Consider the following 15,634-nt stretch of genomic DNA (forward strand, 5'->3'; position numbering starts at 1 on the left):
TGTGTGTGTGTGTGTGTGTGTGTGTGTGTGTGTGTGTGTGTGTGTGTTTTGTTGTTGTTTTGTTTTTTAGGCAATTGAGGTTAAGTGACTTGCCCAGGGTCACACAGCTAGTTAGTGACAAGTGTTTGGTCTGAGGCCGGAATTGAACTCAGGTCCTCCTGACTTCAGGGCCGGTGCTCTATCCACTGCGCCACCTAGCTGCCCCTTTGTGTGTGGTTTTTTAAAAGAAATTTTTGTATCTGGAAGTAGTTTCTACCATAGACCTCCATACTTAAATTCTGAGTTTTCCATTTCAGATCTGTAGGATTTGTGTATACTTTCTCTCTTGTTACTCGATCTGCCACCTGTTGATGTTGGTAACCCATATATTCTTACACATTACTCAGTGTCAGATACAAAAGACAGGGCCTTGGACATAAGGTATGGATGTGGTGAAATTTTGGGGTGCTCCTGGCCAATTTTTTTTCATCTTCCTGCTGTACTTGACACTGATTACCTTCTTGAAGTTTGAGGGTTCTTTGGCTTCCATGACTGGGTTCCCCCTTTACTCTTTTGTTGGATTGTTCTTTTGTACCCTATATGACTGTTCTTTATCCTTCCCTTCTACCTGTACATTAACTGTGGGTATGATGTCAAAGCCCTTTGTTCCTTCCCTTTTAATTACTTGATCTCTTAGTAGAATTTAGCAATTGTTGTGGTTTCCATTGTTGTCTATACAAAATCTGTTGACTAGTTTGTTTCTCTAGCCCAGATCTTTCTCTTCCTTTACCTACCATTTGCATGTGGCACCATTACTAAAAAATTAAGCTTGAAAATTGATCTCATTTCTTTCAGTATCCCTTTTTGTTTTTTAAAAAAAACATTTGTAGTGCCACTGGTTTCCTGGTGCTTCTGTCACTTTCTTTCTTTTTCTTCTTTTTTTTTAAACTATATCTTTTAAAAATTGTGTTGATACCTTTTTGACACTATAGTGTTTTCTCAGTGTTATGCTCGGCTTCCCTAATCATTCCTTGTATTAAAGGAAAACAAATAAACAAAACCAGCACAAACAATTACTGTATGTGTCAGCATCTGCAATATTCTGCACCTGGAGTCTCTGACCATGTTTCAGCATCTGTTCTTTGGGAATGGTATTGACCATTGCATCTGATCTGAATTGAACTGCCTTTTTGTTTTTCATTTACATTATTGTAGTGATTATATAGATTGTTTTCTTGTTCTTTTTCACCCTGTATCAGTTGATACAAGACTGACTTCTTGTTATTCTCTGAATTTGTCTTCTTTGTCTTTTCTTCTCTCAGTCATTTCAATTCTCTCTACATTTTTTTCCTCCCCCCTGCCCACATCTCATCCATTACTAAATTCTGTCAGTTTTACTTCTTCAAATATTCTTTGGACTTGTCTCTTCCTTTTGAATTTTCACAACTACCCCTCCCAGTTCTGGACTTAATCACCTCACTTTTCACCTGAGGTATTTTAGCAGCTAATCTCTCAACCTTCATTTTCTTCCTGTGCATTCATCCTACAATTGGCTGCTTCCTTGTAATTTTCATCCTATCATTCAAGTATTCAAGAACCCACAGTGGCTCATCATTGCCTATCGCATCAAATCTAAACTGCCCAAACTTGTACTCCAGGCTCTTCACAGAATCTTTTCCCCCTTTTCCTTCAGGACCCTTTTCATCTCATCAACTTCATTTCTCAACATACGGGACAGAAAAGGACTTAAGTTCTCTTGGAGGGGACAAGTGCCAAAATATCACAGGGCCTCCTCAATGAAATTAGTCAGAAGAAATCTAATCATCCAGCTAGGGAAAGTGAGATAAATGAAGAGTCGCCTCATGAAGAAAGCTCTGCTGCTCTGTCTGTGGTGTGTGGTTGTCAGGCCATCTGTTGAATAGCTGTATCTGTACACACATCTGGGATAAACATTATAGATACCGAGTTAGGCCTAGAATTGAATTGAGGGAATAGAGTGGGCTAGGTGGCACTTAGGAAATTTCAGAGGGCTTGAAACTGATCGCTGGCCAAAAAAAATCCATTGTTTTTAAGGATATTTTCTAGGTAATGCTGTATTGGGAAAGAGGGAGGGATCATGGAACACCATAATTTCCAAAGCAACAGAATTGCAGGTGACCCAAAAGTTAAGGACAGAAACGTCTTGTTCTTTGTCTCAAAATCTGCTCCAGGAGAGAACAAAAATCAAGTGATGAGGGTCATGTTGTCTGGTCAATCAAAAGTTATGGGACATTTGTGGGTGGAGTCACATCAAAGACAACAGGAAGCCTTCTAGGGGACAATACAAACAGGTGTTTGAAGAAGTGGGTATAAATTGAGTGTCTTTTCGTGTCTGTTGTGTTTTCCTAATATATATGTTAGTCACCTTTTTTGTTTTTTAAAATTATGTTCTAGGTGGAATTGACTTTTCCATATTCTATTTTTCTCTCCATTTTTACAGTACCGATGCTGGAGATAGTCCTGTTGGCACCACCACCACAACCAATCTGGAACAGCCTCAAGTCATCCCCTCTCAGGGTGACCTGCTGGGCGACCTTTTGAACCTCGACTTGGGTCCCCCTGTCAATGTGCCCCAGGTTTCCTCCATGCAGATGGGGGCTGTGGACCTCTTGGGAGGAGGGTTGGACAGCCTGGTAAGTCTCTCTCCCCATCTTTTCTTTGGTCACATGCAGTCCTTGCTTTGCTAATGAGACCTTGGACTATGCTATTGTATGTGAGCAGTGGTCTGGACATCTCCCTCCTAAGCAGTAATGTCCTTTGATGGAAGACAGGAACAATTATCCTGACCAGTGATAGACTGTTCTTCTTTGGCTTGAGATGGTTCTGCAGATTTATGGGATGGATTTTCTTCCCAGCTTCCAAACAGAAAGCACTTTGGTGTTTCAGGGATTTGTTGCTTCTCGATCTGGAATACTTGAGCGCTCTTTCTGGAGTTGGTTAGAGTGGAAATTGCTTGGCTACTTTCCATTTTCTTTTTTCTCCCTTCTGGTCCTCCTTCCAATTAAATTAGCTTCCAGGATTCTGATACTAAAAGGCTTATTATGATCAGCATTTTTTGTAAACAGTGCCACTTTTGGGTTGAGGAGTCAAAAGTATCTCAGGTTGTATAGTTAAAGAGAAATGAGATGAGCTAGAAATGGATCTCACATCGACAGAAAGGTGGAGTAATATAAGGGCTTCTTGGCATAGGCTGAAAGCAGCTCTTGGCAGCTGGACGCTTGGAGCAAATCACATTTGTTTGCAAATAAGATGTTTTGTCCATTTGATTCATTTCCCAGTATTAGAAATGTAAAGGCAGATGTTCCTGAAATAAGTGTGTGCTTCCAGAGACCTATAACTAAGACAGTGGTTCTCTGTGGCATCTACACTGGACTCACTTCTTTCTCCCATTGGAAACAATAAGATGTCTTGAAATTAATGCCAACCCAGTGGATAGTTTTGCTTTCTGACAGGTAGACTAAGGAAAGAGGCCTGCATGATGGCAGTGACACATTCTAATGAGCAGGCATTGCTTCCAAAGACTGCCCTTGACCAGGCTCTGACTCCAGACAGTAGTTATACAAACACATAAGCAATTTCATGTCTTTTTTTGGGAGCTACATTTTAACTTTCTGCATAAAATTTTAAGGGAATTCACTAGTAGCCCTTGTGAATAATCCCATAAAAGGCAAAACAAATCCAACTCCACGTGGTCACTCCTACAGTATAACCTGTAACCAAATTCCTCCTCTATTTTGCATAGTCACCTTCCAGTTTTAGTAAATAGCTTTTATGATCATTCAAATAGGAAAGAAGCAAAATTTTTTCAAGAGATGGCAACATACTCCTTTCCATCCTCTTTATGCCCCAAGAAAAAGTATTCGATTGACAGTTACTCTAGACCACACCTCATGTGCCACAACTTGTTAGCCATTCCCCAGTTGATGGGTATCCCCTCAGTTTCTAGTTCTTTGTCAGCACAAAGCTGCTATAAATATTTTAGAACATATAGGTTCTTTTTCTTTTTTTCTCTGATCACTTAGGAAAACGGACCTAGTAGTGATATCACTGGATCAAAGGGTATATACAGTTTATATAACTCTTTGGGCATAATTCCAGATTACTCTCCATAATGGTTGGATCAGTTCGCAGTTCCACCAACGATGCATTAGTGTCTCAGTTTTTCCACATCCCGTCCAGCATTTGTTGTTTTTTTCTTCTGTCGTTTTAGCCAGTCTGGTACATGTGAAATGATATCTCAGAGTTGTTTTAATTTGCATTTCTCTAATCAATAATGACTTAGAGCAGTTTTTCATATCTACATATAGCTTTGATTTCTTCATGGGAAAAGTGCCTGTTCATATCCTTTGACCATTTATCAATTGGAGAATACTCATATCCTTATAAATTTTACAAACTTCTTTGTGTATTTGAGATATGAGACCTTTATCCAAGAAACTGTCTATGAAATCCCCCCCTCCCTCCCCCAATTTTCTGCCTTCCTTCTGATCTTGGCTACATTGGTTTTATTTGTACAAAGCCTTTTTAATTTAATGTAATCTAAATTATTCATTTTACATCCCACAGTGCTCTGTCTCTTGTTTATTCATAAATTCTTCTCCTGTTAATAAGTCTGATAGGTAATATGTCCCATGCTTTTCTAATTTACTTATAATATCTCCCCTTATATCTAGGTCATGTATCCATTTTGACCTTATTTTGGTAAATGGTATGAGATATTGGTCTATACCCAATTTCTATCAGACTGTTTTCCAGTTTTCCCAACAATTTTTACCAAATACTGAATTCATATCCCAGAAATTTACATTTTTTTCTATCAATTCTTTTGGTATTCTTGACCTTTTGTTCTTCCAAATGAATTTTTTTATTTTTTTCTAGCTCAATGAAATAATTTTTTGGTAATTTAATTGAGATGGCATTGAATATGTAGACTAGGCAGAATTGGCGTTTATATCATATTGGCTCTGCCTGCACATGCCCGATTAATATTTCTTCAGTTATTTAAATCTGGCGTCATTTGTATAAAACATGTTTTATAATTATGTACCTGTAGTTCCTCCTGGGTTTGTTTTGGCAGGTATACTCCCAGGTATTTTATTCTATATCTATGGTATTTTAAATGGGGTATCTCTTACTATCTCTTCATGCAGAGGTTTGTTGGTGATATATAGAAATGTGATGATTTATGTGGGTTTATTTTACATCCTGCTACTTTGCTAAAATTTTTATTGTTTCACCTAGCTTTTTAGTGGAATTTCTAGAATTTTCCAAGTATATCAAATCACCTGCAAAAAGAGATAGTTTTATTACCTCATTGCCCATTCTAATTCCTGCAATTTTTTTTCCTTTTCTTATTGTTGTTGCTAGCATTTCTAATACAATATTGAATAATATTGGTGACAGTGGGCATTCTTGTTTCACTCCTGATCTTGTGGGAAGGCTTCTAGCTTATCTCCTTTACAAATACTGAGTGAAGATTTAAATAGCTCCAGTGCCACATTCAAACAACTCCTTAGAAGCATCTCTTCTATTTCTGCATTTTGTAGGTACAATAATGTTGTAGGTACAGTAATGAAGACTCTACGCTTGAGCTCTTCCTGATTTTATGGTAACCTGGCCTCCTTAGTATTTCAGCTCTAGAAGTTTTTGTATGTAATTTCCGTCGGTTTCTCATGGTTAACAAAAAGACAAGCTGAAATGAAAAGAGTAAGGGATAATCCCTCTTTACATCTGTGTGTATGTCCTGAACATGCTTGATCATTGTCTTGGTTTTTAGAGAACATCAGGAAGGCATAAACTTGACTGCATGGGCTGCTGGCAGCAAGATGTACACGTTTGTAAGGATGCAGTAGTATATGGTGCAACTTAAAGTTTCCATTGCCCTTGTGCAAATGTCTTTTTGTAAAAGTTATCTCTGATTTAGAAAAGAAGAATGTTTGTTGTGGCAAACATTGCCTTGTGGTGTAGGCATTAGGTTTTTTAACAATTTATTCTGAGCCAAGCAATGATCATTTCCATTGACGCAGTTGAACACAGAAAGAGGATTGTATATGAAACCATGAATCTCCATTCCCAGCTGCTTGCTTTTTTAAAAAAAGTGTATAATTCCACATTACTTTCAGAGCTACCTTATTTGTCTATGTTTCCTTTTGTACTCTCTTCTGTTCTCCTCCATTCATCAAAAAAGAAGTTTCAGTGACATTTTTTGACATCATTATTGCCGCTCCTCCTTTCCTTTATTAATAACTGAGGGATAAGAAAATAACCCTTGTAATAAATGAGCATAGTCAAGCAAAACAAGTCCACAAAGCAGCTGTTTTTTTCTGTTCCTTGAGTCCATCCAGTCTCACCAGGAGGTGAGTAACATGTTTCATGATAGATCCTCTGGAGATCTGGCTTTGGTCAAAGTCCTTTTGTCTTTGGAAGTTGTTTTTTCCTTACAAAGGCATTGTCTTATTATAAATTGTTCTTTCTGGTTGTGCTTAATTCACTCTCCAGCAGCTTGCTCACACTAGCCAGGGTTTTGCCTTGATCCCTTAAATGATGTTTTCTTTAACTTAGTCCTGAGTATTGGCTGAATTGAGGTGGTAATTCATTGACCCTGTTCGGGAAAGGAACCTGGTGCAACTTCAGGACTAAGTCAAAGTCATCAGTTTACACATTCAGCTTCTAATTGAAGTTAACTCATAGGATGGTACACTTTTTTTTTTGTTGTTTACATTTTTAACAATGTTTATTATAGATTCTATTTTACAAATGCTAGATGAAATATATACAAAAGCTAGACAGTAAATATACAAAATTTGTATAAAGCAGGTAATAATATACAGAGACATAAGCTAGTAGTAAGTTTAAATATAACATATTAGGAAAATAATTAATAATTACGGTAAGTGTCCATGAATTGGAAAGCCATTTTGTAGAGAAATGCTGTATAGTCAGATATTATCAAACTGTGCAAGCATATAACTTCACTTACTTTTTAAATCCCTTCAAATAATAGGAAATAAAAGTACTTTTTCATAAAAGCACATCTTTATGTTTAAAAGAACATTAATAATATCAACTTAAAATGAAATAAGTGAGGTATATACAGGCAACTACTGATTTTTACTTCTACTTTAAGATACCATTTCCTTAATCTTAAAGAATTTTCTGGTCTCATCGAAGTTGAAGAAATGAAATGCAAAAGTCAGCACAATATTAGGTAGATAGTAGAGGTTCTTTTAGTACTTAAGTGTATGGTCATTATACTGCATTACCTCTGACTATAAGCATATAATTTATGGAAGTAATTAGGAATAGCATTTCAAATCATTATTAAAAGTAATAAAGAATATGTCATGATTTAAGTTTTCACATTTTATAATCACCTTGAAAAAAAATTTTAGAATGGTACACTTCTAATGAAGTGCTTTGCATCAGCAATTTGACCCTTGACTTTGGCTTTTGAAAAAAACTTCAAACTTGGAGCAAAGGCATGTTAAAGATGCTTTTGGCAGCAATGACTTCTGCAGAACATGTATTTCCTTGTAAGCTTGTCTCCCTGTGACATGTATGTTGGGCTTCATGTGGCAGATACAAGTGGTACTTTGCTGACCTCTCTTATTTTCTTTTGTTCTTTCCTCTCTAGAATCCATTTTTATTCAGTTTTTTGTAAGAGGGAGTCAGAGTGTACATACATATAATGTTCAGTTGACGTTGAAAGGCTTAGATGTCATTTTATTTTTCTCCAAGGGAATAATTCTGTCTTATGCCTTGGAGCACTTTTTATCCATTTCAACAAGTATTTGACTTGCTCCTGTACGTAAGGTACTGAACTTGGTGCCATGGTGTTACAAAGAAGAGGACACCATGATCTCTGCCCCCACAAAACTTGAGTCTGCACAGGTGAGATCTGAGCACGTGGTGTAATGTGAATGTGGGATAAGAAATTAGGAGTAGGATGCTCTAAAAATAAGTGCTCTTGGTTTGGTTGGTCCTTTGAAAGAGGCACAGGAAGCTGTGGGATAGACTGCATTGGAGTTCAGAGGGTCTAGGGATTGGGCCTGTGGTTTCCCTAATGTAGGCATCTTTTAGTATCTTCCTTGAGCAGGGCAGGTTGGTGCTTTCTTTGCACCTTCTCCTCCTGGAGGTGAGTTAAGAGATGAGGAGAGATTGGGCTGGAACAGGGCATTCTTACCTGCCTGGGAAGATAAAAAACATTTGAGATGTTTTGAGTTTGAAGATCCAGTAGAATATTATCCAGGAGATATTTTGAGAGTTATGTCAACTAAGCATTTATCTAGCACTGATTATGTGCCAGGCACTGGAAATACAGAGCCAAAAATAAGAAGAAAAAAAAAATCCCTGCTTTCTAAGAGCTTATGCAGAGTTGGGAAGTAAAGAGATGATGGCTGGCCTGGAGGCCCTCCCTAGATGGAGGTTTGAGGAGAAACTTCCCCTCTACCTTCCATTCAGAGGGCTCTGATGAGTAATGAAGACCAAAGCTGATGTGATATTGCAAGAGGATAAAGATCTTGGTGGGTTGATAGAGAAGTCCAAGGGGTGTAGCAGGATGGGAAACAAAGAGATGACTAGCCTGGGAACCAAGTTATGAGCCACTTTGAAGGTCAGAAATGTTCCTATTCTGTCCTAAAAGCTACGAGAAGCCACTGGGTTTATTTAGTCATAAACTGCCCTCACTGAGCTTATAATATTAACAGGTGAATTAAGACACAGCAGTGCATGTGGATGTATGTACTCATACACACGATGTCAAAGTGTGATAAGAAATGAGAAGTATTCTCTACAAACAAATGGTCTTGCTGTGAATCTCAGCATTATGTACAGGTGTGGGCAGATGGGGCATTCTGTTTTTCTACAGTGGTTTTGCATTTATTAAAAAAAAGTTTTATTGTGGAAACCGTTCTTAGTTCACTGACACTCATACAGAAAGGCAGGAGTTGGCTGACTGTTGTCTAGATAGTCAGGCACCACCTCTCCTGTGAAGCTTTTGGATCCTCCTCTTTCTGAGGGCCCCTTGTCTCCATTTCCCCTTGGATCTCACATCTCTTTGCCCTTCCACCATCCTCATCAGAGTCTATGCCTTTTAAGGACAGGGACCGAGTCCTTAGTTACTTAGAAGTTTTGGCTTTTGCATTGCCAGTCCAGGTACCAAAACCACTGCACTTCTCTTTTGTTCCAGTGTATTTGCTTGCATATTTTTATATTTCTGATTCTTGTATACCAAGGTAGGATGTAGAAAGTGAATGATGTATTATTAGCTCAGTGCTGGGCACAAAGTAGGCACTATAAAAATACTTATTCCCTCCCATTTCCTCCCTTCCCCAACAACAATGGAAGGTTGTTCCTTCCATTGGATGCTATTCATTTTTCCCCCTTATTTATTTTTTCCTTTTTTTTTTTTTGAGGCAATCTGAGATAAGTGACTTGCCTAGGGTCACTCAGCTAGTAAGTGTCTGAGGCAGGATCATGAACTTAGGTCCTCCTGACTCCAGGGCCAGTGCTCTATCTACTGCGCCACCTAGCTGCCCTTTTTTTCCTTATTTCTACCACTTGCCTTGTGGTTTCTGGGGAGAAAGATTGAAAAATTGAAAGATTGGGAAAGATTGAAAGCAAAAGGAGAAGGGGATGGTAGAGGATGAGCTGGATAGATAGTGTCACAGAAGCAACAAACATGAGCTTGGACAGACTTTGGGAGACAGTGAAGGAGAGGAGGGTTTGAGGTGGTCTGTGGGGTCCCGGAGAATTGGATGTGACTGAATAACAACAATGTACCTGATTATGCTGCGGACATGTGTTTATCCTCACCGAACCAAGTTGTGTTTGAAAGTGTGGATCACACCCCCTTTAGCAATCACTTCGGTTGTGTTCTGTAGTCCATTTCTGAACCACTCGTTAGGGATTAAATAGATTACACCTTGATAACTGAAATACCCTGCTTTCCCTTAGGAGACATCGACCTTCTAAAATGAGAAAAGGAATAGCAAAAATTAATACACAGTAATTTAAGGGCTTAAACATTTATGATATACATAGGATTCTAATCTGAATTCCATTGTTTTGGGTGGGATGGCACATACTGTTTTAAAGAATATTCTTTTCTGAGCCTAGGGACAAAGCTGTCTTAACCTGTCATGTAAATTTGGGTTATACTTTGGCTTCTCATCATTTCAGACCCCCAGCTCAGTGAGGGTAGAATCCTACCCAGGAGCAGTGTCTGAGCATGAGACAATCGAAGACAGACCTGTGTTCCAGCGGAGGTTTTTAGAATCACAGGTAGCAAACACACGGTGCCCACCTGCTTTAATGTATCTAACCCGGATCTGTCCTTATAGCGGAAGGGTCTTCTTGTGTCTATTTAGTCTCTGATTATCTGTAGAAAATCTTGATCCTTTCGTTACCGTTAAACAGACTTGGGTCTGCTGCACAATGTGCTTTCATCTCCTGTTCTTCCCTTATTTTCACTTTTTTGAGTGTGAAGCTGTCCTCGGGACACTTGATGGGCAGCCTCTGTTTACTCTGTGCAGAGCCCTGTGCTCTCGGGCAGGACTTGTCAGCCCCCACACGCTCTGCTTCAGGACTCACATAATGTGCCACAGAAAGCTTTGCCCTCGAAATGACCAGTAACTAACTGCACAGCTGCCGGTGCTCTCCAGCCGTAACCCACGGAGCAAGCAATACAGATGCTGGTAGGTAGTGAGTGCATCGTGACCCCAATTCCAGACTGTGTGAGTGGGAGGGAGAGGGGAACTCGGCCACTGGCACACAGCCCATTAACTTCCACGTTATGCCCTGGTCGGAGTGGGAGGGGAGAAGTTACATCACTAGCAATTGAAGTGTAGAGTAACTGGGTGTGGGGAGAGCTAGTCCCCAGGCCTCCCCCCCACTTAAATTTCAGCATTTGAAATGATCCATTGCTTATTACTTGATCTCTTTTCTAACCTTTTCCCTTTTACTGAGGTGGCGACCTTGGCAGCAGCATTTTTTTCTTTGTGGCAAAAATGGAAAAAAGCAGCTTTGGTAATAGGGCCCTGGGACAATGAAAAGGGGCTGCTACAGTGAAGTGAGAGGAGTGCGTCCTGGAGTGAGTGTGTTCAGTCCCATGGTGGCTGAAGTGGCTGTGTTTATCTCCTCTCTTCCTTGTCAGAAGGCTGTTTGACACCAGAATTTAACTAGTAGATGACATCCTTCACATGAGGAAAGTGGGCACAAGATCAGCATGGTTAATGAAGGACCAGGACAGAAAGGTGTCTCTGCCTGTGCTGTGAGCTGAGGTGTATTTGGTCCTTTTTTATCCTGCTGACCACAACAGGGTGGAGAGCAGTCCCACAGCTTTGTTACATTGTAGTGGACAGAGGCCAAGTATAACTATGTCTGAATAAGCCTTAGAAAAGATAGGGATTTTTGCAGGGGGCTGAGGGTGGGAAGAGTTGGGACAAGGCAGCTAGATATTGCAGTGGATAGAGTGCCTGGCCTGGAGAGAAAGACTCATCTTCCTGAGTTCAAATCTGGTCTCAGACACTAGCTGTGTGACCCTGAGCATGTCACCTCACCCTGTTTGCCTCAGTTCCTCATCTGTAAAATGAGCTGAAGAAGGAAATTGGCAAACCACTCTAGTATCTTTGCCAAGAAAACCCCAAATGGGGTCACTGAGAGTCAGATATGACTGAAAAAATGACAACATGGGTTGGGAGGTCGGAAATGGACCTGAGATTGCATTGTCTAAGGAGCTTCAAAGTGGATTTACAGTAGTTAGAGAATTCCTCCAAGGGTTAAATGTGGAGGAGGGGGCACACTTGGTAACTGGAAGAGATGGGTCTCAGGTCAGGATCTCAGGGCTTTAAAGGCTTTCAATATGCTGCTCTGCTTTTCCTTTTTGGTGCTGAAGAGATAGCAAAAATGAAGGGGATGAGGTTTTTTTAGAGGAGCAGCGTGAAATTGTGGCAAGTCTGAATATTTTCTTCATCTAATAGCTAAGTGACCAAGGGCACGTTCTTTCACCTTTTAGAGCCTAAGGTTTCTCATCTTTAAATGGGGCTAATTACACCTGTAGTATTGACCTAGTGGGTTGGTTGTGAAAAAGCCAATGAAGTTAACATGTGGAAATTATTTTAAGATCTTTCGAGTGCTGTATAAATGTGAGCTGTTTTGATTATTCTGCTCTGGTGCATCCTGGGCTTGTTCACCACAGGATCTCAAAGCTTGAGAGCCTAGTGGGGTTTTGTCTGCTAAACCAAGCAAAACTAAAACAATGATTGGAATTGCTCTTCAATAACTTTGTTTTACAGCTAATATTGACAAACAGCATAGAGGGAGAATATATTTAGTCTTCCTCCAACTGAGATACTAACAAGGGTAAAAAGACCAACACCTTGGAAATGAAAATTGTCTGGGTGCCCTACTTCTGTGTAGCTGAGAACCATCAGAACCCAGAGAGCTTTTGTTCATCATTCATAAGCCTGCTTGCCCTCAAGTGTTTTCTTTTTCCTTATCCTTGAATACCAGAGCCATACAGAATCCTGTCTCTTTCTGTGTTATAGCTGCTAGCCTGTGGGTGTGATGATAACATCTGGATAAGTGAGACAAAATTTTTCTGAATCTCTCATGACCTTTGGTTTAGTCTTTTCTCTCTTCCATTAGGGGTTTCTCTCAGTTCTCACTTGACTGTCATACAGATGTCTTTCATGTAGTAGTGAAAACAATTGGAAAAACATTTCTTTCTGTAAAGGTACTGACAAACAGTTGAATCTTCTCCAGTTTTTCGTATTGATATATTTTATAATATATTTTATAAAAGCTTCTGGTTACCTTATAGGAAAATATTATTTGATTAATTTGACCCATCTATTTACCAGAAAAATGAAGACCCATTAGAAGGCATGGAATTCTCCTAGTGTGTCTCTGGAGTGAGTGCCTGGGACGGTTTAATTAAGTTTTCTCTACCTTCATCATCATTGTTATAATAATTAACTCTGATTGTATTGAACTGGACTCTTTTTCATGCTTTCCATAGGAAAAGTATTTAAGACCTTCTACCATTTGACCCTTTTAAACCTTATTTCTTTTATTATCTCATTCAGGTAACCTATTCTCTCTAAACAGAACTACCGTTATTTCTCAAGCCAGCCCTGAGATTGTCCTCTTTCATACATTGGGTTTGCGGTGTTCCTTTTTCCTAGAATCTAGCCCTTTTTCCTTCCTCCTTTTTCCCTCCTCCCCTACCCCCCTTTCTTCTATTGTCCTAGCTTTTTCAGAGTCTTCTAGGCTCAGTCAAGAAGCCATGTCCATATTTAATCTTTCCTGGTCCTCTAGCAAAAACCAGTCTTTACCTCTTTGGGATTCCAACTGCACTTTATTCTGTTTCTTATGATGCTCTATCCACTGCGCCACTTAGCTGCCCCTTGTTTCTTGTGACTTTTAACAGACTTTACTTGTAGTTAATTTGTGCATTTGTTTTATTTTCCATCTCTTATTTAAACACACGGCACCCCACCCCTAATATAGGGCTTTGTACATGGTAGGGACTCATATATATATATTTTTTAATGTTGAATTAATGGAATTTTATGCTTTCCAGGAAGCCTATCTTAAATGAGGTAGATGCTATTGCAGAACTTGAGAGAAAAGTGCTATATGAAAGTCTTTTCCATAATCCCTCATCTACTATAAGTTCTTTGTCATTGATGACTTGTTTGAATACGTGGTTTTGAAGTCTTGTACTGAAAGGACTTTTAAAAGCTATGTAAGTAGGATTTCTGTCTCTCTATTTTATGTTGAACACACCTATTAATATAAGTTCATAGTACCTATGACATCCATGGACAATAGAAATCAGCTGTCAGAGGGAAACCATTATCTAGCACACATTGGTTTTAAATTCTCTGTTCAGTCCATCAGGTGATGATCTAAAGTGTCTTCTGTAAGATGCAAGGGGACACACAAAGTAAGTCTTCACAGGATGGTGATTCCGCCCACTTCCACTGGCAGAAGGCAAAGGGTGCACTGTTGTCTCGTAGAGAATGTTGAGTATGTTGTACCCCATGGTGAGAGATCTGCTTATGTCAGTCAAAAGCCGAGGACAAGGTACTTTGATATTTCTGTGGGCCTACGATCTCGTAGATGTGGATAATTGGTCTCCCTGGCTTGGATTACAGCCCATCAATGCCTCTGGTTCTTGTCCATGGGCTTCCATAACTCTTCTGTAGAGAATCTGTTGGCCTTTAGTATTTCATGCATAGAAGTGCAAACAGCCCTTGGATTGTCCGTCTTTTGTCCTTTGCTCTCACTCACCTCCTTTCCACAGCAGATGAATGAGTAAAAATCTTAGGAAATAGTAACCTACCTAGTAGATAGGGGTAATGTTTACAAAAAAGATGGGTTTTTAGTGTCTTTTTTTTGGTGGGGGGGGCATGTTGTACTGTTAGAGCTAACTCATGGCCAGTTTTTTTTTGTTTTTTTTTTAACCATGGCTAACTCTTTTCATAAGACCTTTATCATGGCATCTTCAACTCAGAGTGGGAAATGGGTGAAAGGCTAATTAATGGGTCCGTCTCTTGCCAGTTCCTTGAGTCCTTTCAGATTACAGGATTTCAAAGCTGGAAGGGAACTTAGAAGTTTTCTGGGGGATCTCCTTGTTTTACAGAGAGAAAAAAGCCTAGAAAGGTTTCATGGTTTTCCCAGGTTCACAATCTGGTTATTTAGCAGCAAGGCCAGGACTTCAGTCCAGCTTTTCAGCTTTTTAGCCTCCTTCCAAAAGAGCTATCCCTAGTAGATTCTCTTCTCAGAATAATTTAAATGGAGTTGGTAGGAAGGAGAGTTGTGAAGCTGGAGTCCACAGGTGGTGTGGTTTCTTCCTGTCCCAACTGTTTTCTCTTTTAGCATTTTGTTAAGTTTTAAATCCCATTTTTTGGTTTGTGACTGCTGGCACAGATCTGAAAGTGCAATTTTCAATTTCATTTATGCCTCCTTTGCTTGTTTATTTACTAATTTAAAGGCTGTTCAAAAGTGCCAAGGAGCAGGTGGCATAGATGAGAAAGGGGCAAGGTTTGATTTTTATTTTTTAAAAGGACATTTGAAGCATAATAGTGTTTGGGGGACGGGATTTCTTGGGCTTTTGCAAACTCTTCTAAATCCTGTTTGAATTTGTCCAAACACTGCTGTGGAAAGATTGGATCTGAAGTATCCCTGAGAGATCTCAGCTCCATCTTCTTTCTAAGGGTTTTTCTTAGATGTCCTTCCCAGGACATTACAACCTAGACCTTCTTGTCCCAGGAGAGACAAAGTTATTTGACAGCATGTATTCCCCAACTTCTCAGTAGTCCAAACTGCAAATTCTGTTCTGGCTTCTAGTATGTAGCTAAATGAACTCTACCTTTCTCTCCTCTCTCTCCTTTCTCTCTTTCAGCTTGGCAGTGACCTTGGCGGGGGCATTGGAGGAAGTCCGGCAGTAAGTGCCATCACTTTTTTTCACAGTGGGAAAGTAGTGTCCCTTCCCTACCCTGATTTGATGTAACTTTTTTTTTGTCCACTAATTCTCTCAAAGCAGCCATTGCTGCTGTCATACATTGTATGTGCAGACCAAGATAGCGGTATTAGAAGAGTAGCAGAGTGA

The 15,634-nt window shown here is 39.6% G+C and overlaps 1 protein-coding gene across 3 annotated transcripts in view; it reads left to right on the plus strand.

Annotated features, from left to right (window-relative positions):
• The window catches only part of LOC114043375 (AP-2 complex subunit beta), a 130,837-nt gene that overhangs the window by 68,156 nt on the left and 47,047 nt on the right, over positions 1-15,634 (plus strand). For 2 of the 3 annotated variants that reach the window (XM_027862476.1, XM_027862475.1), the window contains exons 14-15: positions 2,459-2,651; positions 15,428-15,469. In XM_027862476.1, the coding sequence (XP_027718277.1) occupies positions 2,459-2,651; positions 15,428-15,469 (235 nt within the window). The remainder of the gene's footprint in view (positions 1-2,458; positions 2,652-15,427; positions 15,470-15,634) is intronic. The other variant, XM_027862477.1, reaches the window with a different exon arrangement.

This window comes from Vombatus ursinus, unplaced genomic scaffold (genome assembly GCF_900497805.2).
Source record: "Vombatus ursinus unplaced genomic scaffold, bare-nosed wombat genome assembly UNPS02014768.1, whole genome shotgun sequence".
Classification (NCBI taxonomy): domain Eukaryota; kingdom Metazoa; phylum Chordata; class Mammalia; order Diprotodontia; family Vombatidae; genus Vombatus; species Vombatus ursinus.